Source organism: Sapajus apella, unplaced genomic scaffold (genome assembly GCF_009761245.1).
Source record: "Sapajus apella isolate SASKATOON/1434 unplaced genomic scaffold, GSC_monkey_1.0 scaffold43, whole genome shotgun sequence".
Classification (NCBI taxonomy): Eukaryota; Metazoa; Chordata; class Mammalia; order Primates; family Cebidae; genus Sapajus; species Sapajus apella.
In genome coordinates this window covers 5,148,867-5,174,812 of record NW_022436983.1, presented here as the reverse complement: position 1 = coordinate 5,174,812, position 25,946 = coordinate 5,148,867, and the positions used below count along the sequence as shown (strand labels likewise).

The 25,946-nt window shown below is 53.4% G+C and overlaps 1 protein-coding gene across 1 annotated transcript; it reads left to right on the top strand.

Annotated features, from left to right (window-relative positions):
• The first annotated feature begins 3,628 nt into the window (after positions 1 to 3,628).
• Positions 3,629 to 19,572, top strand: CUNH1orf127 (chromosome unknown C1orf127 homolog). The gene is made up of 8 exons (XM_032300368.1): positions 3,629 to 3,769; positions 9,387 to 9,425; positions 10,384 to 10,521; positions 11,026 to 11,110; positions 13,376 to 13,572; positions 14,379 to 14,502; positions 17,012 to 17,202; positions 17,987 to 19,572. Exons 1-8 carry the CDS (start codon positions 3,671 to 3,673, stop codon positions 19,166 to 19,168), a joined length of 2,055 nt encoding a protein of 684 aa, XP_032156259.1. The 5' UTR covers positions 3,629 to 3,670; the 3' UTR covers positions 19,169 to 19,572.
• The last annotated feature ends 6,374 nt before the right edge of the window (positions 19,573 to 25,946 follow it).

Sequence of the window (25,946 nt, the reverse complement as noted above, 5' to 3'; positions counted from 1 at the left end):
TGTATTTTTGTTTATTTATATTTTTGAGATGGAGTCTCCCTCTGTCTCCAGGCTGGAGTGCAGTGGTACGACCTTGGCTCACTACAACCTCCGCCTCCTGGGTTCAAGTGATTCTCCTGCCTCAACCTTCCAAGTAGCTGGGATTACAGGCATGCGCCACCAGATCCGGCTAATTTTTGTATTTTTAGTAGAGATGGGGTTTCACTATGTTGGACAGGCTGGTCTCAAACTCCTGAGCTCAGGTGATCCTCCCACCTTGGCCTCCCGAAGTGCTAGGATTAGAGGTGTGAACCACCGCATTCAGCCAGCAATGAAGAGGTTTGAACAGAGGAGAGACACAATATGCCTAAGTTTTGAACAGGATCCCACAGGCTGCTGCATGAAATATACACAACAGGGGCAATGGAGGAAGCCAGGGGACATGGGAGGAGGCAGCCGCAGTGACACAGGTTGAGGACTCACATGGGGAGGCAGGGTCGGATTCTGGATATACCTTGAATGAAGAGCCATCAGGCTTTCCTGTTGGTATATGCCTTTCCAGACTTTTTAAAATTACTGCTATTTTGGCCAGGTGCAGTGGCTTATGCCTGTAATCCCAGCATTTTGGGAGGCCGGGATGGGTGGATCACGAGGTCAGGAGATAAAGACCAGCCTGGCCAACATGGTGAAACCCCGTCTCTACTAAAAATACAAAAAATTGGCTGGTCCGATGGTAGTGGGTTATCAGAACTTATTAACATTAGTGTCACTAAAGTTGGTATACAACCCCCCCACTGCTAAATTTGACTGGCTTTAAAAAAAATACAAAAAATTAGCTGCGGGTGGTGGTGGGCGCCTGTCATCCCAGCTACTTGGGAGGCTGAGGCAGGAGAATCGCTTGAACCCGGGACATGGAGGTTGCAGCGACCCGAGATCAAACCACTGCCCTCCAGCCTGGGCGACAGAGACTCCATCTCAAAAAAAAAAAAAAAAATTACTGCTATTCTTATTCCCTCCAGGTTAGACGCTTCCAGGAGAGCAGTTTCTATCTGTGAGTCTTATGTTTCTGACCCAGCCAGAGAAGCCGCCTCCACAGGCTCAACCCGCGTTTCTATCCGTTTCTCATTCTAGGCACCTGGAGGGCCCCTGACGGCCTGGATTCTTCTCTTGCTAAATGTGGCTACTTCCTGCATTCGACTTCAGATGGTGACTTCATTTTTCGAGCTCAATACTCAGCCTGCTTTGTGGAGAAGGAGGTGGGTTTGGGAAACTTTTTTTTTTTTTTTTAAGGGAGATTTAAGGAGCTAAGCCTGAGCTCAGATGTGAAATAAGGAGACACTCCACTATTATTCGTCTGTAGAAACTGAGCTGAGGGAGACCAGAAGTCTCTGCCCTTATGGAGTTTATGGGCATGGATCTCAAAAGGCTGCCCAGCTCAGATGCTGCCTCTTCCAGGCAGTCCTCCTGAGACTCCCCCCTTCTCTGTGCAGAGGACCTGCTTCTATCATTGCCAACACTGACTCACAATGTGCCCATTCACACACCATCTCCTGCTAGACCTGGAGTCTCTGGGGAGAGGGAGTCACACCTACAGGCTTCCCCCAGGGCCTGGCACATAGTAGGTACTCTGGAAGTGCTTAATTAAGTGAATAAATGGAGCTGAGGAGTTGCAGAGGTTGACTGACAGCCCTCACTTGCACAGGCCTGTTATGGGCTCACAAGACCATAAATTTACAGAAGTAAAATTTACAGAAGTAAAATTTTTTTTTTTTTTTTTTTTTTTTTGAAGCCTTGCTCTGTCACCCAGGCTGGAGCACAGTGGTGCAATCCTGGCTCACTGCAACTTCTGCCTCCCAGGATCAAGCAATTCTCCTGCCTCAGCCTTCCGAGTAGCTAGGATTACAGGCATGTGGCACCATGCTCAGCCAATTTTTAAATATTTTTTAGTGGAGGCGGGGTTTCACCATGTTGGCCAGGCTGGCCTTGAGCTTCTGACCTCAAGCGATCTGCTACGCCCAGTTAATTTTTGTATTTTTTCGTAGAAGATGGGGTTTCACCATGTTGCCCAGGCTGGTCTGGAACTCCCAGGCACAAGCCATGCTCCCACCTCGGTTTCCCAATGAGTTGAGATTATAGGCAAGAGCTACCGTGCCCAGCATTCTTGTTACTGAAATTTCACTCCAGGGGTCCTGCAAGGCGACAACCAGCCCTGCAGTTTGGCTCACAGTTTTTTTTCTTGTCTTTTCTTCCCTACCTCCACTTCCCATTTTCTTCATTTCTTTTTTTTTTTTTTTTTTGAGATGGAGTTTCACTCTTGTTACTCAGGCTAGAGTGAGTGCAATGGTGCGACCTCAGCTCACTGTGACCTCCGCCTCCCAAGTTCAAGCAATTCTTCTGCCTCAGCCTCCTGGGTAGCTGGGATTACAGACGTGTATCACCACGTCAGCCAATTTTGTATTTTTAGGGGTTTCTCCATGTTGGACTGGTTGGTCTCGAACTCCCGACCTCAGGTGATCTGCCTGCCTTGGCCTCCCAAAGCGTTGGGATTACAGGTGTGAGCCACCGCACCTGGACTCCTTCATTTCTTTGTCCTCCCTTCCTTGACCCTGTTCAGAGTTTTTCCCAAGTGGGGCTGTGGTCTGGAGTGGGGAAGGAATTTCGGGAACTACCCCGCTCCTCTTCTTTCCCTTCCTCTCTGTGGTCACGCTTCTCTGACAGCCCCATGAACGCCCGCCCTTCTCAGGCCCCACCGCAAAGTTTAGACTTGGGTTCTTCTTGTGTGGGTGGCTGAGGGCAGCCCAGGATGGGTGGAGGGACCCATTGGTTTGACATCTTTGAAGTCTGCCTTGTACTGGAATGAGCTAGACCAGCTCTCACAGCTAGTCTCAGAAATGGCCACATGCCTTTGACTTAGTCATTTACCTTCTCTAAGCCTCAACTTCCTCCTCTGTAAAATGGGAATTTTATGTCTCATAAGCCCATCCTTGGCCGGGCACAGTGGCTCATGCCTGTAATCCCAGCACTTTGGGAGGCCGAGGTGGGTGGATCACTTGAGATCAGGAGTTTGAAACCAGCCTGGCCAACATGGTGAAACCCCGTCTCTACTAAAATACAAAAATTAGCTGGGCGTTGTGGTGCATGCCTGTAATTCCAGCTACTTGGGAGGCTGAGGCACAAGAATCGCTTGAACACAGGAGGTGGAGTTTATGGTGAGCTGAGATTGGGCTGAAATCGATCATTCCAGCCTTGGCGACTGAGTGAGACACATCTCAACAACAAAGAAGCCCAGCCTTATGAGACATTGGTGAGGGCCAAAGGAGATAAAGTGTGAACAAATGTTTGTCAACTGTCAAGGGACATTGGGATGCAAGCTCTTATTCTCTCTGACTAGGTTTGACTTTCCCCAAATCTACAAATGCTCCCCAGCCTGGAGGGCTTCATTGGTGGGGGCCGAACTTACAGACCTGGACCCAGGCTCTGAGTTGCTGTCTACCTTGGCCTCATTTCCCATCCCTCTTCTGCAAGCCCACCTTCTAGGAGGTTCATGGTACCCTATTTGCTGTGAACAGGGACTGACCTATAATTGCAGTCTACTAACTGTATTTTCCTCTCTCATTTGCACACATGAATTTTGCCCTACTTCCAGAAAGCAAATTACAGGCTGGAAATCAGAATATTTCAGAAAGGGGTGATGAGGTTGGAGCGGAGTGATCGCTACATAATGAAGTGTCCAGTGCTAAGGTCAAGGCTGGGCCAGGAAAGCGTCCGCTGCGGGCCCAAGTTCATCCAGGTAATGGGTTCAGAAGGTCTGGGAGGTGTCAGAGGGGCCTCCCAGGCTGGGCTTATCTCTAAAGGCCAAGGCAGGTAGCTCTGGCTCCTGCATCACAGGATGTGGCCTGGGGACACAGGTGGTAGCTAGAGGTACAGTGTGGCATCATTCTCCTAGACATCCCTGGGTACTGGCTGGGTGCCAGGTCTGCTGGGTTTGGTTCTGAGCAAGAAGGGGTGAGATGGGAGGGGAGGGGGAGATTAAAGGTCTCTGACCTCCTGTTCTGGATTTCCCATCTTGGTTGGCTCATGGGGGCCACTTGGGTTATCCCCAAAGCTGCAACAATGTATCGTTGTGTCCTTTCCCTGTGGATTGGAAACATTTGCTAGTTTGGATGCTCTTTTTTGACCTCAGTAATGTCAGAGAGTTACAGACCTCAGGTATGATCAGATGCAATGTCTACATTTTAAACATCAGGGAAGGAAGGTTGAGCCCCAGATCCAACTGTGAGCTCGTTTGTGGCCTTGCGGGCTCCTTGAATTCAAGTTTCTCTCTACCTTTCATCAGTGAGGCACCTCTTTAAGCTAAACCAGATTTGGGTGGGAGATGTTTGGAAACCCTAACATCTATAGGGAGCAAACCCGCCATAGAAATGAGTGTGCCGGACTGAGGAGGCAGTAAAGAATTTTACTCATTCCTTCATTTAGTCAGCTGTTCTTCTTCTTTTTTTTTTTTTTTTTTTTTTTTTTTTTTTTTGATTTGTGATGGAATGTTTCTCTGTCGCCCAGGCCAGAGAGCAGTGAGTGATCTCGGCTCTCTGCAACCTCCGTCTCCTGGTTCAAGTGGTTCTCCTGCCTCAGCCTCCCAAGTTGCTGAGATTACAGGTGTGTGCCACCATGCCCAGCTAATTTTTTTATTTTTAGTAGAGATAGAATTTCACCCCATTGGCCAGGCTGCTCTCAAACTCCTGACCTCAAATGATCCACCCTTGTCAGCCTCTCAAAGTGCTGGGATTACAAGTGGGAGCCACCAGACGTTCTTTTAAAGAGACGGGATCTTGCTCTGTCACCCAGGCTTACTGTAGCCTTGACATCCTGGGCTTAAGGGATCCTCTCACTTCAGCCTCACAAGTCACTGGGACTAGAAGCGTATGACACCATGCCCAGCTAATGTTTGAATTTTTTGTAGAGACAGAGTCTCACTTTGTTTCCCAGTCTGGTCTCGAACCCCTGGCTTCAAGTGAGCCTCTCATTTTGTCCTCTCAAAGCTCTGGGATTACAGGCATGGGCCACTACACCTGGCCCAGCAAACACTTGTTTATGGCTCATTCTGTGCTGGGCACTGTTCTACTCACTTTGCAAATATTAACTCATCTAACCTTCATAGCGATCCTATGTAGTTGGTTCTATATTGATCCCCATTCTGCAGGTGAGAGAACTAAGCAGAGAGAGATTAGGAGGCTTGCCAGCTGGTAGCAACAGCGCTGGGCGTTGAGCCAGCCACGTGGTGGGGGCTGGAGCACACTGGAACAGCACAGGCTCCTGTCCTGGCCCCCCCACAGAGGGAGCTAAGGCTGGACTCCACTCCAGCCCCATTTTGCCAGATTTTCCATTTCAAGATAGACTGGGAATCTGTAACTGTATGTGAAATCCTCAAGTTTAAAAAAGTTAACTTTAATTTTGTAGGCACCGTATGGCTCAAACAAAGTGCTGGCTTTGGCCTGAGGGATTTGGGTGGGCATCTTCTGTCTGTGAGGAGGAGGAGGAGTGGGGAAGAGAAAGGAGAGGAAGGCAGAGTGGAGAGAAGGAGGCTGGAGTGAAAAGGCTGCTGATGACAAACACCATTTATCCAACAAGCGTTTACTTATTTATTTAGAGATGGAGTCTCACTCTTTTGCCCAGGCTGGCGTGCAGTGGAGTGATCTCAGCTCACTACAACCTCTGCCTCCTGGGTTCAGGCAATTCTCATGAAATCACAGGCCACCACACCCAGCTAATTTTTTTTGTATTTTTAGTAGAGATGGGGTTTCACCCTTTTAGCCAGGCTGGTCTCAAACTCCTGACCTCAACTGATCCACCTGCCTTGGCCTCCCAAAATGCTAGAATTACAGGCATGAGCCACTGTGCCTGGCCCTAACAAGCATTTATTGATCACCTATTGTATGCCCAGCCCTGTGCTGCTACTAAGGAAACAGATATGACCAAGACACGACACCCCAGAAAGAGCTTATGGCTTTCCTCTCGTCTGGTCTGAACTTCAAAAACGAATGTGCTGTGGTCCCTGCACCACCCCCAGCTCGGAAGACCTGGGCTCATCTCCGCTCTGAGCTCCACTAACTGCCATGTTGGACTTTATGAAGTTCCTTTGCTTCTCAACCTGAAGGAGCAGGGTCTGAGTGGGAGGAGCTTCCTCGTCTACCTGCTGTTTTTTTTTTTTTTTTTTTCCTTCTTCTTTTTTCAGACAGAGTTTCTGTCTGTCGCCTAGGCTGGAATGCAGTGGTGAGATCTTGGCTCACTGCAACCTCTGCCTCCCAAGTTCAAGTGATTCTTCTGCCTCAGCGTCCCGATTAGCTGGGACTACAGGCAGGTGCCACCACACCTGGCTAATTTTTTGTATTTTAGTCGAGACGGAGTTTCACCATATTTGTCTGGTTGGTCTCGAACTCCTGACCTCGTGATCGCCCACCTCAGCCTTCCAAAGTGCTGGGATTACAGGCATGAACCACTGTGCCCGGCCCCACCTGTTTTTATTAAGGGCTCAGAGTGGCCACGACAAAGCCCCTGTTGGTGAGCCTAAGAATTGCCAGGCCCCACCCCAGGACCCCAAGCAGGGCTGTCAGGGCACCTGTTTGACATTTCGGGGCTCATCCCTGCTCCCTCTGCACTGGGCCTGTGATTCTGGAAGCTGCCGCCAGGGGGATGGTGTTGCTGGCGTCACGCGGAACTGCGCCGAATTGCTGAGAAAAGCAGAAACTACTCCTCGCCCGCCCGGGTGCCTGCCTGGCCTCCATTGTCTGGCCTTTGAACCCCTGATGTCCCAATGCCCTAGTCCCCGGCATCCTTCACCAACTGAAGTGTGGGAGCAGGTGGGGGGGCCTCTGCATCCCTGAACAGGGACTCACAGAGGGGGGCAGCACACAGGGACAGAGGCAGGTCTCCGCTGCCCCTGCCTCCCCTCCAGCCCCTTCCCCCATCTGAGAACCTCATCGAATTGACTGATTCATTCCTGGTGACTTCTGCAGTCGCCACTTCCGTGGCTGCACCTTGAACTTGCATTAAGTTTTAATTAAAGCCGTTTCACCGGCCTTGCCCTTGGCTAAATGCAGCTGTGGGCACAGGGCACATAGATATTTAATACTCTGCCTCTCCCCACTGATGGCGCAGGGTGCCCAAGGGTGTACCCGAGCCGTGCCCTGCTCGCAGCGATCTTCGAGCTCGCTTAAGTGTGCCCACAGGCCCCGAGCGGGAGGCTGCGCAATAACTATTCATTGCCCTGGGTTAAGTGTGCCCAGGGGCACCAGTAAGCTCAATGCAGTGATTAGCGATTGCTCCCAGCGAAGGCTGCCGAGCTCCTGCGCGGTGTCCGAGGGCCCTAAATATAGCCTCCTCATGGCGACTTAAAGGGCACGCTGCATTTTGGCTGCACACTTGTCATGTCTTCCCTTCCTTCCTTTTTTTTTTTTTTTTTTTTTGGAAACAGAGCCTCACTCTGGCCAGAGTTGCCCAGGCTGGAGTGAAGGATGCGATCTCAGCTCGCTGCAGCTTCCACCTCCCGGGTTCAAGCAAATCTCGTGCCTCAGCCTCCCGAGTAGCTGGACTACAGGTGCCTGCCACCATGCCCGGCTAATTTTATTTTGTATTTTTAGTAGAGATGGGGTTTCACCATGTTGCTCAGGCTGGTCTCAAACTCCTGAGCTCAGATGGTCTGTCCGCCTCAGCCTCCCACAGTGCTGGGATTTCAGGCTTGAGCCACTGTGCCTGGCCTTCCCTTCCTTCTTTTAGCAGAACTGCTTCCTTCCTTCTGACGGCCTGGTGTCCGGGGGCCTCTCTGCCTTCCTCCCGGTTGCAGCAGGTGGGATGGGCTGGAACACCGTGGCTCAGCTTTGGGGGTGTTGGGGAATTGCCACATCCTCTTCATTCTCCTGCCAGACCTTGCAGATGTGTTCTCCATTTCTTCCACTTTGCTTCCCAAGGGAACGCAGCCTCCCTAAAAGCAAGGCCATCACCGGACTCACCCGAGGGGTCCCCGTGGGCGGTCCTGAGCCTGCTGCCAACATGGGCTCTCTGGGGCCAAGGGACAGCTGAGCTAGGGAGCTGGGAAGGCTGCATGGCAGTGGGGGGGACCTCCTCTTGGCCCCACCCACTCTTTTCTGCTCCTGGGAGCTCCTCTCTCTCCCTGGGAAGAAGGGGTGGGTAGCCTTGGCTGGGGGGGCTGTCAAGATGAGTCAGTCTGCTCTGGCCCCAGTCTCCTCATTCTGTATGGGGTAGGAGAAGGGGTCTGGTGGTCTCTGAGGGACCCTCTGCTGGTCTGTGATTCTGTCCAGTGCCACAACCCCCTTGCCCAGGCCTGACGCAAAGGCAAAGGGGCATTTGGAGAAAGTAGAGAGACTTGGCTGAGCGCGGTGGCTCACACCTGTAATTCCAACATTTTGGGAGGCCGAGGCAGGTGGATCACAAGGTCAGGAGATCGAGACCATTCTGGCTAACACGGTGAAACCCTGTCTCTACTAAAAATGCAAAAAATTAGCTGGGCATGGTGGCACATGCCTGTAGTCCCAGCTACTCGGGAGGCTGAGGCAGGAGAATTGCTTGAACCCGGGAGGCAGGGGTTGCAGTGAGCCGAGATTGTCCCACTGCACTCCAGCCTTGGAAAAAAAAAGAAAGAAAAAAGAAAGTAGAGAGACTTGAGAGAACAGCTGGGTGGGCGGCACTGGCTGCAGAGGCGTTTTGGGGACGGTCCCTTACCCACGCCATCACCTTGGGCCCTGGTCTGTGAAATGGGAGAATGATGCCACCCTTCGGGATGGTGGTGAGACTTAGGCGCAGTAGGAGTAACCACTGTCTCGGTTTGCCTGGGCCTGCCTCAGTTTTACCACTGAAAACCTGAAATCAGGGGAACCTCCCACTCCTGGGGAACTGGAATTGTTGATCCCTCCAAGAACGGTGCCATCAGCAGGCACAGGTGCACCCTCCGGGCCTGTAGAAGTCCTCACTCTTTACTTTTGCCAGTTGGATCCAAAGTGGAAAGCAAAAGGGTGAGGAAGAAATTGGGTCTGAGGGAGAAAAACAAGACAAGAGGCCCAGGAAACATTTCGCCCCAGTGGAAGTGGGCTCCAAACAGGGTTGGTCCCATGCCCATTGGCTCTTGGCCTCACCAGCTGTGCCCAGGACCCCAGCTGCCCCTTTGGCCAGGCCTAGGGTGGCAGCTGAGGCGGCAGCACATTTCCCTACATCTGTTGACACTTGAGTCCCAGAACATAAATGATTTTCTTGTCTTAATGAGCAAACAGCCCGGCGGCACAGCTCTCTCGATGGCCTCCTGCTGCGGTAATTGCAGGCACCGATGAGCGCAGGCAGGGATGTTTGCTCTCTTTTGCTCACGGCGTGCAGGAGATGTTGCTTCCTCTCTGTCTCTGCAGGTCTCCCGGCCCCTGCCCCTGCCGAGTGACCAAGGACAGGTAGGTGGGCCCCGTTAGAGTAGCAGGAGCAACTCTTTTCTGGAAGTTTCTGCCAGGCCCGGTGGGCACTTGGGTTGCTCCGAGGCAGCTTTTGAGGTCGCTTGTCTCCCAGAGAGTATCGTGGATGGCACAGACTCTTCAGGGACCAGGTCTTGCCAGCTGAAGTCTGAAGCACCAACCGGTGCCCTCTAGCCAGAGGCCTGAGGCCATCTGAGAAGAACCTTGAAGAGGAGACCCCAGCTTTGGGTGGGAGGCTGGGTTGGAAAGCTCTGAGGTCCTTCCCATGCTAAGATTCTCTCTGCCAAGTCTCCGGTGACAGGGAGCTTGTTCCTTTGTAAGGCCGGGTGTTCCACGATGCACAGTTGTTTCCCGGATTTTCCTTCTGCTGGTCCTCGGAGTGTTTTCCACAGCCTCCTGGAAGGAGCCGGTCTCTCTTCTCCATTTCACATCCCTTTGAGTGTTTGGGGTCAGTGAGTTGACCTCCCCACGTCTTCCTGACGTCCCTCTGCCAGTCCTCCTGAGATGGGAGCTGGGGACCCTTCCCTGCCCCTCTCCCCGCATCAGGCACTCACCTTTATCCAAGGCCCTGATATCCACGTCCCAATAAAGGGTGGCAAATGGAGCCAAGGACAGGACTCCAGGTGTGCCCAGCCAAGGTGGCATATGGGCTGACCGGCTGGCATTGCTGTTGGGGTAACTGTGTGTTTGTTCTTTCAGCCTCGTTGTACACCTACTGTGTGCCAAGCACCCCTGCAAGGGACCTACTCCCCTAAAGTAAAGGGTGCTAGCGTCTGGTTGACTCTCCTCCCTGAATGGCCGCCACCCTGCCTCCTGGCCTAGCCCATCCTCCCCATGACCGTTACCTTCCTACATCTTCCCTCAAGCGTCCCTTCTCCATGACCTCTAGTGACCATGCCTCCATGGTCACATGATTTGCGAACATGTCCTGTTTCTCCAGACTCCATGGCTGCTGTCCCTTCGAGGGGAGCTGGTGGCTTCTCTTGAAGACGCCAGCCTGATGGGGCTGTATGTGGACATCAACGCCACCACTGTCACCATCCAAAGCCCGAGACAAGACCTTCTTCAGAGGTGGGAGGTCAGTGGTGGGCAGCAGGCCCTGCCAGGCAGTGGGGGGCCCCAGGGGCATAACACCCAGAAGAGCAGGCCACCCCTCCAGTGTCAAGTCAAATGTCCACCTGTAAGACTGGGCAGATTTAGGCAGGCGCCTTCGAAAATTGGGCCCTATTAGTGTAAAGTGCTCCGTGCTGCAGATGAGGGGCTCCTGCAATCATGCATTCAGCTCGTCCTGATCCTGGTGGCAGGAGTGTAATTACCAACTCTTTAAATAGCCCAAAGTTGCCGTGTAAGAGAAGATGGCTCACATGACATTTGCTCCGAGCTCGCTTCCTGCTAAAAATATCTCGGCGAAATAATATTTCCTGGTTGCATCCGCGCAAGAGTCCCTGATCTGGGCTTTGTAACACTTGGGGATTTAGTTCAGAGACGAGTTCGAAGGTGGGAGAGGGGGCCCCGGTGGAGGGAGTTTGCATCTGGAAGGAGCAGTTTTGGAGACCTCAGGGGGGACCCTCCTGCCTCCAAGGTGCTGAACACCACCGCCGAGCTCCTGCCACTATGGCTGCTGAGTGGTCACCATGCCTATTCCTTAGAAGCCGCTTGCCCACCTGGTAAGACCCAGGAGTGCCCCCGATGTCCACCTTTCTGACTTCATCACATTCTGGTCCCTGTTTTCCCCCTTCTCTGGGTACCTTCTTCCCCACTGTCTCACCCCACCTCTCCTCTCTTCAGTCCCAATCTCGGCTATGCATTTCTGAAAGAAATGCTTGGGATAAAGGGAAGTTTGCTCTTGCTGGAAGGTGCTGGGATATGTGTGTGTGGATGTGGGGTGAATGAAGAGTAAAATTGTCTCCTACAGACCTGCAGATGGGATCTGTAAACTCTTGGGAGCTCCCAGGCTGGCGCCAGGGGCTCTGAGAACGGAAACGGGAGAGAGCCTGCAGCCTGGTCACACCCTCCTGGCTTCGTGATCTGAGGGCAGTGGGGACCCCTGAGCTAGACCATGTATGCGAGAACTATTTTGTTCAGCCTGGAGTGACTCCGTTGCCCTGGGTCTTATATAAAGAGGTCTGGAACCTGGAAGGCCACATCCTACCTCCAGAGAATTTAAATTCAAAGAACTTGGTGTGCAAATTTAGGTAGATCAAAGGCTTCATCCTGTGTGGGTAGCTTAGAGGTGGTTTAGGCTTTCCATTTGTTTTTTTTTTTTTTTTTTGAGACAGAATCTCAAACTGTCGCCCAGGCGGTAGTGCAGTGGTGCGATCTCGGCTCACTGCAATCTCCGCCTCCTTGGTGCAAGCAATTCTCCTGCCTCAGCTTCCCGAGTAGCTGGGACTGCAGGTGTGCGCCACCATGCCCAGTTAATTTTTTTGTTTTTTTTTTTTTTTTAGTAGAGATGGGGTTTCACCATGTTGGCCAGGATGGTCTTGATTTCCTGACCTCGCGATCCACCCGCCTCGGCCTCCCAAAGTGCTGGGATTACAGGCCTGAGCCACCGCACCCGGCCTAGGCTTTCCTTTTGTATGGAATTGTATCATGGACCGAGTTTCAGGATCAGCGCTCTGGGGATTTCCCGGCAGTGGCGATGACCGTGATGAGTCCCCAAACATCACTTTCCCTGCTCACGGTGTTTCAAATCCCTTCATACAAAGGCAGATGCTTCCGTTTAGTAACTGCAGAGCTGGCTTAAAATGTCCCCCCAGAGCCTGACACAGTGAAATTCTTGCTATAATGTAAACAACTGATAGAGTCTTCTTCTTCTTTTTTTTTTTTTTTGAGATGGAGTTTTATTTTTATTGCCCAGGCTAGAGTGCAGTGGTACGATCACGGCTCACTGCAACCTCCACCTCCTGGGTTCAAGTGATTCTCCTGCCTCAGCCTCCTGAGTAGCTGGGATTACAGGTGTCTGCTACCACGCCCAGCTAATTTTTTGTATTTTTAGTAGAGATTGGGTTTCACCATGTAGGCCAGGCTGGTCTCAAACTCCTGACCTCAGGTGATCCACCTGCCTCGGCCTCCCAAAGTGCTGGGATTATAGCTGTGAACTACCGTGCCTAGCCTAGAAGCTGTATTTCTTTTCCTTCCTTCCTTTCTTCCTTCCTTCCTTCCTTCCTTCCTTTCCTTCTTTCTTTCACCTCTCTTTCTTTCTTTTTTTAGTATATGTGCTGCAGAAGCGAGCACTCTTTCTTTCTTTTTTTTTTTTTTTTTTTTTGGAGACTGAGTCTTACACTGTCGCCTGTGCTGAAGTGGAGTGGTTTAATCTCGGCTCACTACAACCCCTGCCTCCCAGGTTCAAGCAATTCTCTTGCGTCAGCCTCCCAAGTAGATTGGATTACTGGCGCCCACCACCATGCCTGGCTAATTTTTGTATTTTTAGTGGAGACGAGGTTTCACTATGTTGGCAAGTCTGGTCTCAAATGCCTGACGTCCTGATCCACCCACCTCAGCCTCCCAAAGTTCTGGGATTACAGGCGTGAGTCACCGTGCCTGGCCTAGGAGCTGTATTTCCTAAGAGCTGCTTTGGAAATAGAAGGGGCACTGGGCTGGGGCACTGGGCTAGGTCACTGAAGCCGAAGACAGTCTCAGTAGAGACATTTCTGCAGCTCCCCTGCTGGCATCTGCTTCCTGAGAGGTCTTTGCAAGTGGCAAGGTCCATCGGGTGTTTGGAGATGGTCTTTTTTCTTCTCTCCTTCATCCATGCAGCTCCATTTCAGCACAGGCAGTGACACCAGGACACCAAGTAACTTGCTATCACTGACTCGGGGTGTGCTGTGCTGGCTACAGGTGTGGTCCCTGGCGAAGGCCCACCACTGCTTACTCGTCCACGAGCCTGCAAAGTGTGTCTTTTTCTGTGTCCTGTGTCCTTCCTATTCCAGTGTCATCCCAGCCAGAGTCGGAGGTCTTAGTTCACATCCCCAAGCAGAGACTGGGTCTGGTCAAAAGAGGTTCCTACATTGAGGAAACCCTGAGCCTCCAGTTCCTCCAGGTTCACCAGTCTAACACCTTCATGGTGACTGAAAACAAGGACTTTGTGGTGGTCAGTATCCCAGCGGCCAGGGTGCTCCAGGTCCAGGTGAGTATCTGGTGGCATCTCTGTCTTGTCCCTTCTTTTCCCGAGACCCTTCTTCTTAGGCCACCGATGCGATGCGTGGTCAGATATGTGGAGGGTAGGCCCGTCACGGTGGCTCAGGCCTGTAATCCCAGCACTTTGGGAGGCCGAGGTGGGAGGGTCACGTGGGCCCAGGAGTTCAAGACCAGCCTGAGACCCCATTGCTACAAAAAAATTAAAAAATGAGGTATGAGGATTGCTTGAGCTTAGGGGGTTGAGGCTGCAATGAGCTGTGATTGTGCCACTGCACTCCTGCCTAGGCAACGGGAGTAAGACCCTGTCTCAAAAAATAAAAATAAAAAAGAAACGTGGAGGGCGGATCTGCGGCTCTGGCTGAAGATGGATTTTACCACGTTTGCCCCTCGGGCCCATACTCTTACCGAGGTAGCCCCATCGGGGGCAGCCACAGGGCGCTGGATGCCGCCTGCCATGTGAAACTAATTTCTTTACTTTTTTTTGAGACAAAGTCTCGCTCTGTCACCCAGGCTGGAGTGCAGTGGTGCGATCTTGGCTCACTGCAATCTCCACCTCCCAGGTTCAAGCAATTCTCCTGCCTCAGCCTCCCGAGTAACTGGGACTACAGGTGCGTGCTACCACGCCCTGCTAATTTTTTGTATTTTTAGTGGAGATGAGATTTCACTGTGTTAACCAGGATGGTCTCAATCTCCTGACCTTATGATCTGCCCGCCTCGGCCTCCCAAAGTGCTGGGATTACAGGCATGAGCCACCGCAGCCGGCCAATGTGCAACTAATTTCTTGTGGCCTCACAGCAATGCCGGAAAATCGGAGGGACCCTGGGAACGCAAGCTTTCTATAGAGTAGACCTGAGCCTGGAATTTGCCGAGATGGCTGCCCCGGTCCTCTGGACGGTGGAGAGCTTCTTCCAGTGCGTGGGTGAGTGAGCCACCATGAGGGTGTGACTGCTGGTAACATAACAGACACACACTGCACAAACCCTCTTTCCTTGGCCCCGGGGTTCTTTCTTCTGTGACAGTGTTTCACTCCCTGGGCCCGACAGGTCCCACACCTACAAGGTAAGTGAGGTGTCAGACATGCTGGCTGGAACTGGCAGGGTCAGGAAAACTGAGTGGCTATGCGGTTCCTGGCCCTGCAGTCTGCCAGACAGGGGACCAGGAGGCGGATGGGGTGCATCCATTTCCTAACCAACTGTACCACCTCAGTGAGTTACTTGGCCATGTTGAGCCTCAGTTTTCCCATCTGGAAAATAGGCATACAGTACCTGTTTTGAGGATTGAATGAGATGAGGGGAATGAATGGCTTAGAAGAGTGAGCGGCTGGTGCAGAGGAGCTGTTTCTGTTTACCCACTCTCTCTGCGTGGGCTCCAGTTCCTCGGGTCACTTGGTAGACAGATCAGTGCCCTTGGCAAAGAGCACGACACGATGCAACTTTTTTTCTCGGCTCGAGAGGAACCTTCTTCTAAATGTGGTATGCGCCTTCATGCCAGGATGCTGGGATGGGGTTTTTGGCGAAAGTTCTGCTAACGGACAACCTGGTATTCACACATGCAAACCCACCAGGAGCAAAACGCATTGAAATACAGCACAAGGAAATACACATAATTCACAAATGATGTTGATCACTTTCATCTTATACTTCCTAACTGTCCTCAATCGAAGACAGACGCGAAGGAGATTTGACTCAGATGTTAGTAGCGCAAGTATGCCCTGTTAGCAGGATATGATGTTTTGGGGCTGCATAAAAATGTAATTATATTCAGAACTATATTTAAAGATTAAAAGGGGGACTGCCTACCACAGCTAGCCCCAAATTCAGAATTAGAAACAAAGAAAAAGGCGGGATGGGGGGTGAGTTCTGACAGTCTGCTAAAAATGGAAATGTTTCTTGAAAGTTTTTACACATTTCGGCTGTTTTTATTTTAACAGTTTCCTACAGCAATGACATTGATCTTGGAAAGGGAGGGCTAGAACGTTATCCAACAAATATTCACTAGGCAGTTGCGGTGTGTGAGGCCCCACGCAAGGCTTAGGTGGGAAGAGAGGCTGCTGGATTTGGTTCTTGCTCTTAATCAGCATCCAGTCTGGAAGAGGAGATAAGAAATGCCCAGAGAAAGGCCGGGCATGGTAGCGCACACCTGTAACCCCAGCACTTTGGGAGGCCAAGGTGGGTGGATTATCTGAGGTTAGGAGTTCGAGACCAGCCTGGCCAACACAGTGAAACCCCGTTTCTACTAAAAATACAAAAATTAAGCCAGGCGCAGTGACTCATGCTTGTAATCCCACACTTTGGGAGGCTGAGGGGGGAGGATCCCTAGAGGCCAGGAGTTTGAGATTAACTTGGACAACATGGCGAAACCTGTCTCTACTGAAAATACAAAAATTAGCTGGGCGTGATGGTGCATACCTCTTATCCCAGCTACTTGGGAGGCTGAGGTGGGAGAATCACTTGCATCCGGGAGGTGGAAGTTGCAGTGAGCTGAGATCACGCCACTGCATTCCAGCCTGGGCGACAGAGCAAGACTAGTCTCAAAGCAAAAACAAAAAACAACAAAAAAGAAATGCCCAGAGAATTATGAGGGCAGGTGGACTCAGGAGAGATGCCAGAGAGTAGATGATCCTTATCCTGGGTTTTGCTGAGAGGGGAAGTCCTTGATAGGAAGGTCCAGAATATAATGTATAAATAGATCAGCAACAGCGATAGAAACATTTTAGGGAGAGTTTTTTGGCCTCTCTGGAAAGATTTACACGGGAAAGAATTCTCTCTTTCTCATTTTGTTAATTTAACATCAGCCACCAGAATGAACCTCTCCCCTCCCTGGTTCCCGGCACACCTCCCCTGCAGTCTCCCTCAGCTTCGAGGTCTTTCTGTTCTTATTATGGTTATGGGTGCATGCCCCTGTCTCTCCCTCTGGCATGAATTCCTTCAGATCAGGGGCTGTGCCCTGTTCCACTTCTCATTCTCGATGGGCCTTATCTTGCCTCCTTGCCCTTGGGAAGCATGTCAGAAATGCTTGTTGGCTTGAATTTTCACCAGGAATTTAAAAAACTGTTTTACACGGATAGCAATTTTCTTTCGTAAATATGTGACTAGTGTGTTGGAATATTAGTATGTTGGAATTGCCTAAACTCCCCACGGTTAGAGATTTTTAAAAAAATCTTCCTCCTCCCTGATCTCATAAGTAAGTAGAACCTGTGGGACAAATTCTAATTATTTAAATGTCTGGTCTGGAGAAATCTAGGACTCCAGGTGGGAGGTCTGTGAAATTCAGCCCATGGACATTTCCCAACCCAGGGCTCAAATCTGACCTCTCCAAGCTTCCATTGCCCACCTGTGGAAAGGGGTCACTTACGGTCTCTTCAGTAGGGTGTTGGGAGGATTTTGCTTCCTTAGGAGGAAGGTTGACCTCTGCCTTCTCTCTGGAAGGTTCAGGAACAGAGTTGCCTGCCTCAACTGCTGCACCGAGGACCACTCCCTCCCCACCACCCCCAGGACCAGAGACCTCTCCAGTGGGAGTACCATCTGCCACCGCCTCCCAGGTGCGGGGTGCAGGACCAGCTGCCCAAGAATGGCTTTCTCGGGAATTCCCACACCAGCCTTCTGATGAGCCGGCCAAGGCAAGTCCATGGCTGCATCCTCTGCCCACGGTTTCCAACAAAGGGTCGGGTCCCCATAGGTATTGGTGGATCCAGCTGAGCCTGAGGCCCCTCTCTTTCACCACCGTTCTTCCAAAGAGAGCCTCACTCTGATCCCCAACCATGTCACCTCCTCGAATTCAGAATGTTTCTCAGAGAAAACTGGGTTACCAAGAGCCCCCGCCTGAGGGCAGCCCCCCCATCGGTGGGTCTGGATCACAGCAGCCTCCCAGGGCCTTGAGACACAGCCAAAGGAGGCAGCAGGAAGGGGGTCAGCAGCTATGTACACAAACGGAGGGAGGGAAACTGAGGCACACCAGAGGACTGGAGACCCAAAGGTCACAGCTTCCTCCAGCTCTTCTTTTTTTTTTTTTTTTTTTGAGATGGAGTCTCGCTCCGTTGCTTAGGCTGGAGTGCAGTGGCATGATCTTGGCTCACTGCAACCTCAGCCTCCACCTCCCAGATTCAGGAGATCCTCCTGCCTCAGCCTCCCAAGTAGTAGCTGGGATGATAGGCGCAAGTCACCACACCTGGAAAATTTTGTATTTTTAGTAGAGATGGGGTTTTGCCATGTTGGCCAGGCTGGTCTTGAACTTTGACCTCAAGTGATCCACCTGCCTCAGCCTCCCAAAGTGCTGGGACTACAGGCATGAGCCATTGCACCTGGCCCCTCAAACCCATCTTTGGGCTGAGATCCTCAGAGCAGCCAGAGCCAATGTGCTCTTGTTTCTGATGCTTTTTCTCTCTCCACTTCTCTCTCTCCAAGAAGGGGCTTGGACCATTCCTACAAACGGCCAAACCTGCGAGAAGCCAGACATCTGTCTCCGTTTTCCCCAGAGTGATGCAAGCTCAGCGAGATCCCCAGACTCCTCCAGGGGAAGCAGGGCTTCCTGGACACCCCACGCCTCTAGCCACGCTCCCCTCAGAGCCTGTAGAGGGTGTGCAGGCTGGCCGCCAGCAGCCACATGCAGTCTCGTCAACTTACCTAGCTCTGGCCCTGCCCATGTCCTCAGACGCCTCTTCTCCTCCACCGCGAGCCCCAAGGCCTGGACAATCCAAATCACTCCTAGTCTCAGGACCATCTGTCACCCTGACTGAAGGTCTAGGAACTGTGAGACCTGAGCAGGACCCCACCCGGCCTCCAGGAAGTCCCCTCCTGCTGAGAGGGCTGGCATGGGGGCATGTGGCCGCACCTGAGCCTGCCTTGGGGGAGCCTGACCGAGCCAGAGAGGAGTTCCAGCCATTGACGAGGCCCTGGCGGGCCAGGCTGGCTGCATTGGTGCTGGTTCCTCACCATTCCCCCGGAGAGCTGCGGGAAACGTCCTCTAGAACAGAGGTGGAGGGGCTGCGCCAGACCAGGCCTGGTCTCCCCAGGGAGGGGCCCAGGGAGCACCTGGACCCGTCATCCTCAGAACCAAGCCAGAACACAGAGGGGCTGGGACTCCCCATTCTGCCAGGGACGGAGGCCACATTCTCCACCTCAAGGGTGAAGCAGCCAGACCCCAGTGCCTGTGTGGACACCTCGGAGCCCGCGCTCACCGGGACGCCCAGGGTGAGGCTGGCAGTGCCCCTGGCGGTTCTCCCTATGGAACCTCTGCCAGCAGAACCCATTCACCCGGCAGCTCTTCTGACACCCAAAGCCTCATCTGCAGGAGGGCCAGACCAGGCCAGAGACCTGGAGTCAGCCCCCAGCTGGCCAGTGGGCCAGGAGGAGTTGGGGTTTGCACACACATCCAGCCCCCTGTCCAGGCGAACCCTGAGCCTGTGGGCTCCCACAGAAACATCACCACCCAGCCTGGTGGAGCATGGACACCCCTACCAGGCTGGCCAGGGGGCCCCACCCCAGCAGGAGCTGATGGAGCCCACCTTGGCCCCCAGGGCTGAAAGCCACAGGCCTCCTGAGCTTCAGGACAGTGTGGAGGGGCTGTCTGAGAGGCCCCCATGCTGAGCCTCCGTGGAGACTCCAAGGTGGGTCCTGAGTGCACCCTGGGGAGGTGGAGGGCAAATGGTGAGGTAGTGATGGGTCGGCCTGGAGGTGGGGGTGGGGCATCTTTCCAGGAAAGCACTGGTGCCCTTCCAGCCCATGTCACGGTGCTCAGCCACAGCTGGGCATCCAGGCCAGGGAGTCCAGGGACACTGGGTTATTGAGAGTCACCGGGGCCATCCAAGCCAGCAGAATTCCAGCTGCTGCCATGGAAACCAGAGGAAGGGAGTGGTGACATGGCGGGCCGCCTGCCTGCGTGGACCTCCCCGAGGGAAGAGATGCTGAGGGCAGGGCAATGTCCCTGGTCTCTACTTGGCCCAGCCAGCTGCGCTTCTGGGCTTGCTGTGCAGTCAGAGGTGGAGAAGCCCCCGGGTAAGGCGCAGGCTCTGCAGCCCGGCCTGCCGGGAGCTAGGGGTCAAGGCCCAGCTCCTCTGCTCTTTGGCTGTGTGACCTTGGCAAGGCACTCACCTCTCTGAGCCTCAGTTTCCTGATGAGGCAAAGGGGGATGGTAATGGTTTCTCTCGATGGGGCTGTTGAGGGGTGGATGGGAAGGGGGTGTAGACCATTCGGCATGGAGCCGGACACCCAGCGTGCCCAGAGCTTGAGAGCCTCTCTTCTGGTGATCATTCCACCGTCCACCTCCCGGCCCAGGCAGAGGGGATGTTGCAGGGCCCAGGAGAGGATGGAGGGCCTGAGCCGTGGTCCAGACACCTCTGGAGGTTGCTGGTGATGGTGATAGGAACCCTTGGTGTTTCCTTCCCCAGGCCTTGGGGGGCCATGATCCCAGGTCTCTGAAGGACTCCAGGGGAGGAGAACACGACAACACTGCCTTGTTTTCATTACTCACCACTCCCTTCCTCTGGTTCCATGGCAGCAGCTGATACCCCGCCGGCTTGGATGCCCCAGTGACCCTCAGTGCCCCTGTGCCCCCGGGCTTCCTGGCTTAGAGGCCCAGCTGTGGCTGAAGAGCACTCACTCGGTGCTTCCCTGGAAAGGTGCCCCCCAGGCCCCCCCCCAGCCGCCAGGCCAACCCATCACTGGAAGTGGGATTTGAAATGCAGCCAAGAAGAGGAGGCCGTCGTCAACGCCCGCCCGGAACGAGAAACAAATAAATAAATAAATAATCAGGGTTGTCTTGGCTGATAAACGGTCCCCACCTCGAAGAAGACTTCTCCCGCACTGCACTCTCTCCCCCCTCGCCGGGCAGATCCGTCCCGGGCAAAAGCTTAATAGCCCCATTTAAGGCTTTTCCTTTTCACCACGAGATTGAGCCGCTCCTGCCATTACGAGGTTTTCAGCTTCTCTCTGAAATCAAATTACTGACTCCATTTAATTTTTTAAAAGCTCAGATGATTTCCCTGCTCGAATCAGAGCCGTGACTCTAAAGCTGGCCCCCCACCAGCCCTACTAGGCGGTTACCCTGTGGGCAGCTGCTGCCCGGGACAGCGGCCCCCACGTCAGGGCAAGCCTGACACCTAGAGGGAAGGCCAGCGGGAGGAGGCCCGAGTCTCTGGCCGTCACCCTGGACCCTGGGCAGGGTGGCCTGGGCTGGAGGAGGCCTACAGGAGCCCATGGCTGGAGGCTGGATGATCTTCGAAGACTGGTGGGGTCAGTGGTTAGAGCCCAGCACTTATGTCATAGGCCCATGAGGGAGGATCCCTGGCCCCGCCCCCCCCCCAATTGCCTTCCCACAGTGTCAGGCCCTGGTCTGGGGGATTGGAGACTGATAAGAAACACATGAGACAATTTCAGACGATACATCCTGCTCTGAAGAGGAGCAAGCAGGCAACTCGGGTGCGGGCGGGTCGAGAGCTGCTTCGGGTGGGAAGGTCGGGGGGGCCGCTTTGAGGAGGCTACCAAAGAAAGAGCTGGGGGCGGCATCCAGGCAGAGGGACAGAAGAGCAAGCGCCCTGAGGAGGGCTGGAGGGACCGAGAGAAGGCCGTGGGAGCTGGTGGGGTGAGCAAAAGAGTGCAGTGGGGGGAGGAGGATGGGTCTGCACGTCTTGCAGGCCCCGCCAGGAGCCCAGATTTTATTTTGGCCTTGACAGGGCATCCGACAGGGGCCTTTGGTACAACAGGGGCCTTTTAGCAAAGCAGTAGCCTTGGGTAAATGCTTGGAAAGGCTGGCTGGAGAGTGGACATCAGATGGACAGAGCCGCAGCCCACTGAAAGGAAAGGTGACTCAAAGGGTCTCCTCTTTGAGGGCTTGTGCCACTTCCACACCTGTGTCCAGGTGACGCAGGGGAGGTGGCTGGGTGATGCTGGAGACAGGATGCATCTTTTCTGTCAACACTGGCCGTGGCGTTTCTCCAGGAATCAGTCTCTGTGTCTCTCTGCCTCCTCCCCTCCACCTCCATCCACCCCTGCCCCTTCTCCATCCCTGTAGAGCCCCCCAGCTTTGGGACAGGGTAGACCAGGAGCACACAGGCGTGAGACAGTCCTGTAAACCAGGGCTGACCCTTTACCACGTCCCCCCCTGTTTAACAACCACCCTGCGCCCTTGGAGATGAGACAGAGGGAATGGAGTTAATGAAATCACCAGCCTTTACCTGGCATAAATGGCTCTTCACCCCCAGGTGGGCAGCGATTTGCAAGGCTGAGAGGGTCTGGGCATTAACTGTTCTGGGCACTCTTCCCAGCTCGCTGCTCCGTGCAGCTGGAACAAACCACTTTACCTCTCTTCCTTCCCCCTGCTTCGCTCTGTACCCTCTCAAAAGCGGGGTGGTCATGCTTAATTAGAAAGGGCTAGGGGTTCTCAGGAAGGCTCCTATTCCCTCTCCAGATGGGACAACCCCAACTCTGTGACCAGGGCCGACCTGGCTGGCACCCATGCCTGATCCCGGGGCATGCACGGTATGGCCTCTGCCTTTGGGATGTCCGGTTTTGCTGTTGAGACCTCCCAGGTCTTGAAGTCATTATTTATGGCTGACACGTCTGTGATCAGTGACATCCTGGCAGGGGCAGCTCTTTCCCTTAGGGTCAGCGGCTGCCAAGAGGTCTCAGACAGCCCGGGCTGTTCCAGGTGCTTAGGCATCACTCGGTGGCTCCCCACCCCCAGCGGCTCGGATAATCATCCTTCATCCCTTGAGTCCGCATGAAGTCCAAGGATAGGCAGCATCTGTCATACTTTTCTCCCGCCACACGGAGCAGCTGGAGCGGGTCCAGGTTCTCTTTCGGGTGTTCCTTCTCCAGCACAAAGCCTTTCACTCCCTTCAGCATCCAGGCTCATTGTTTTTCCCTGGTTGAAGGTCTTGAATTCCCAGATTTTTTTTTTTTTTTTTTTTTTTTTGAGACAGAGTCTTGCTCCGTTGCACTGGCTGGAGGGCAATGGCACAATATTGGCTCACTGCAACCTCCACCTCCCAGATTCAAGCGATTCTCCTACCTCAGCCTTCTGAGTAGCTGGGATTACAGGCGTGTGCCACCACACCCAGCTAATTTTTTGTATTTTTAGTAGAGACAGGGTTTCACCATGTTGGTCAGGCTGGTCTTGAACTCCTAACCTCAGGTGATCAGCCCACCTCAGTCTCCCAAAGTGCTGGGATTTCAGGTGTGAGCCACTGCTCCCAGAATTTTTTTTTTTAAAAGGAGTCTCACTCTGCCACCCAGGCTGGAGTGCAGTGGCACGATCTTGGCTTGCTGCAACCTCCGCCTCCTGGGTTCAAATGATTCTCCTGCCTCAGCCTCCTGAGTATCTGGGATTACAGGTGTGCATCATCACGTCCAGCTAAGTTTTGTATTTTTAGTAGAGATGGGTTTTCACCATGTTGGCCAGGCTGGTCTTGAACTCCTGACCTCAGGTGATCCACCACCTCGGCCTCCCAAAGTGTTGGGATTACAGGCGTGAGCCACTGCCCCTGGCCGCCAGATGTTCAGTGCTTCCCACAGCAGACTTTATGTCACAACACACTCTTCCAGTCTTCGCTGCACATCTCTGTTGAGTATTTGTTTTTGTTTTTGAATCAAGAGCCTCCTCTGTCACCTAGGCTGGAGTGCAGTGGTGCGATCATGGCTCACTGCAGCCTCCACCTCCTGGGGTCAAGTGATTCTCCCACCTCAGCCTCCCTCATAGCTGGGAGTACAGGCACACACCACACCTGGCTAGCTTTAAAAAGTGTTTTTTTTTTTTTTGTAGACATAGGGTCTCGCTCTGTCTCCAACTCCTGGGCTCCTCCCACCTCAGCCTCCTAAAGCGCTGGAAAGCGTGAGCCACTGTGCCCAGCCCTTCGGTTGGGTATTTGAATATTACTTAAGCTGGAATTGTAGTTTTCAATTTGGTAATCCTCCCAGTTACTGTGTAACCAGAGAGGCAATGTGGTTGGGAAGGGCTTTCTTCTGGGGGTCTGGAGGCCAGATCTGTCCCCCAAAGCCATGTGACCTTGAGCTAGTCAGTTCACTTTCTGAGCCTCAGTTTTGCTGTTGGGCTGTTTGGAATCCAAAGTGAATGGCCTAGCAACCTCTGATGCAGGAAGACCCCCGGGCCGTCCCGTGCAGATGGGAAGTTCTGAGTCCCTCATGCAGCCCGGGGAGAAACTCTCTGTTTTGAGGGTTCATCCTCCCTAGCTCAGCCGCCTGACACCTCTAGGTCTCACAGGTTTGGTCTCTGGGGTTGGGGGCTGCCGGAGACATCAAGCCAAGCCAGGTGGGAGGACAAGATGGGACGAAATGGACAGAGGCTCGTTCCTATGCAGCCAGCCAGAGCCCACCTGTGGCCTCCACAGATGACCTCCCACCTGCTCCTGGGTCCTTTCCCGAACAACCGGGTTGAGCCATTCCACATCCTAGAACTCAAATCTCTCAGTGGAGCCACCAAACGGTGGTTCTCAAAGTAGGGTCCCTGGAACAGCAGCTCTTCCCACCCCCACTTGCACCCCGTGCTTGTTAGAAATGCAAAAGAGTCTTATACAAAAATTAGTCAGGCGTGGTGGCGTGAATTTATAGTCCAAGCTACTCAGGAGGCCGAGGCAGGAGAAATGCTTGAACCCAGGAGGTGGAGGCTGTAGTGAGCTGAGATCGTGCCACTGCACTCCAGCTTGGGTGAGAGAGCGAGAATCTGTTTTAAGAAAAGAAAAAAGAAAAAAAAGAAATGTAAATTCTTGGGCCCCACTCCAGACCTACAGATCTGGAAATTCAGGGGGTGGTGCCCGGCGGTCTGCGGGAATTAAGCCATCCAGGGGGTTCTGATGCCCCATTGTGTACATTGGGAAGAGCTGCATGGCAGAATCTGCGAGGGACGCCCCCTCACGCAGAGAATGTCACAGCCTCCATAACAATAGCAACACGTGACTCTCATACACCCCCCAAGTGTTAGCCACCCCCCTCTGTTCACTGCACCCAGCACCATCCCTTCCAGGGAGAAAAGAATTGTCCTTCCCATTTTACGGAGGAAGAAACTGAGGCTCAGGGCCCCGCCCAAGGTCACAACTAGCCGATGGCTGCACCAGGGCCCAAACCCAGGCCTCCTCACTCCAAGGGGAGGGCTCTCTCCTGGACACTTTGGGTTTCCAGGGCTTCTTAGACCAAGAGAGGAAACGTGCGTCCCCCCCACCAGAGAGGCATCCCCCCTTCCAGCCCTCTCTCTCCCCAGTTCCCAGTTGCAATCTTAGGCATGAACACCCAGGAAACATAAATTTCGCCTGGCAGTTGAGTAAGAGCTCTGAAAGGAGTTACACGTCAGGGGGATGGGACTTTATTTCTCAATGAAATAGCCTTTTTACGGTTGGAATAAGAGTGCCAGGGGGAGCCTCACGCCAGGAAGTAGCAAGTTATTTGATAAACTCCTCCCGCCAGGGGTGGGGCTGCGTGGGAGGTGGCGGCCAGAGAGAAGTTCCCCCCATTTCCAGATGCATGTTTCTCTTCAGGTTAGCGCCGTGGAAGCCGCGGAGGGCCTCGTGGGCCACCCAGCTGGAGAAGGGCTGATTCTGGGGCCATGCCAATGCCTTTGCTCTAATACCAGGCCCGGAGCAGAGCTGCAGTTCAGACAACGAGCAGCAGGGGGCAGCATAACCCACCGTTCCAGCCCGCCTGGTGGGCGCTGCCGGGGGCTGCGAAGCCGGGGTCCCTGAGGCTCAGCCTTCAGAGGAGGTCAGCAGCAGCCCCCTCCCTGGGACCTCTTCCTCCTCCCTTCAGCTCTTCCCACCCCCTGTTCCTTCATGGCAAGGAGAGTTTGTCATCCTTACCCTGGTGGCAGCCTCTGCCCAGATCCAAATGCTCATGGGGGTGGGAGTAAGTGGCAGGGGGCTTCTCCATCGCCTCACCCCCTGGCTGCTTTCTCAAAGTTTCTCTGTCTTTGCTTTGGACTTCATTAGCCTCTTGGCTTCCTTCTGAGGGTGATCGAGGGACCTCTGTGTTTGTGGGTGGGTGGGTGGCTCTTGCGGGCGGGGGACCACAGCCTGCGTGGTCACTGGGGGAAAGGGGACAGGAGAAAAGCCTGAAGGACAAAGAGAAAGCGAGGCAGCCTCCTCGTTTGAGAATGTGCGTGATTGGCAGGTTTACGGCCTCGGCAAGGTGCACGGTATTCCACACAATCAAGTCATTTTTAAAAATAATCTCTCTGCTTAAGTCGTACACGCTGCTAATTGCATTTTAATAAGTCTCTTAAAATCTTGCCATATTTTTTAATATCCTAATATTAGGTAAGTGATTGCGGGGGACACTGGAGGGCATGGGGAGTTTATGTAGCAGAGAGAGGGCTGTGAGGAAGCCCGGGGGTGGTGGCCACCCAGTGGCCTGTGGTGTGCGT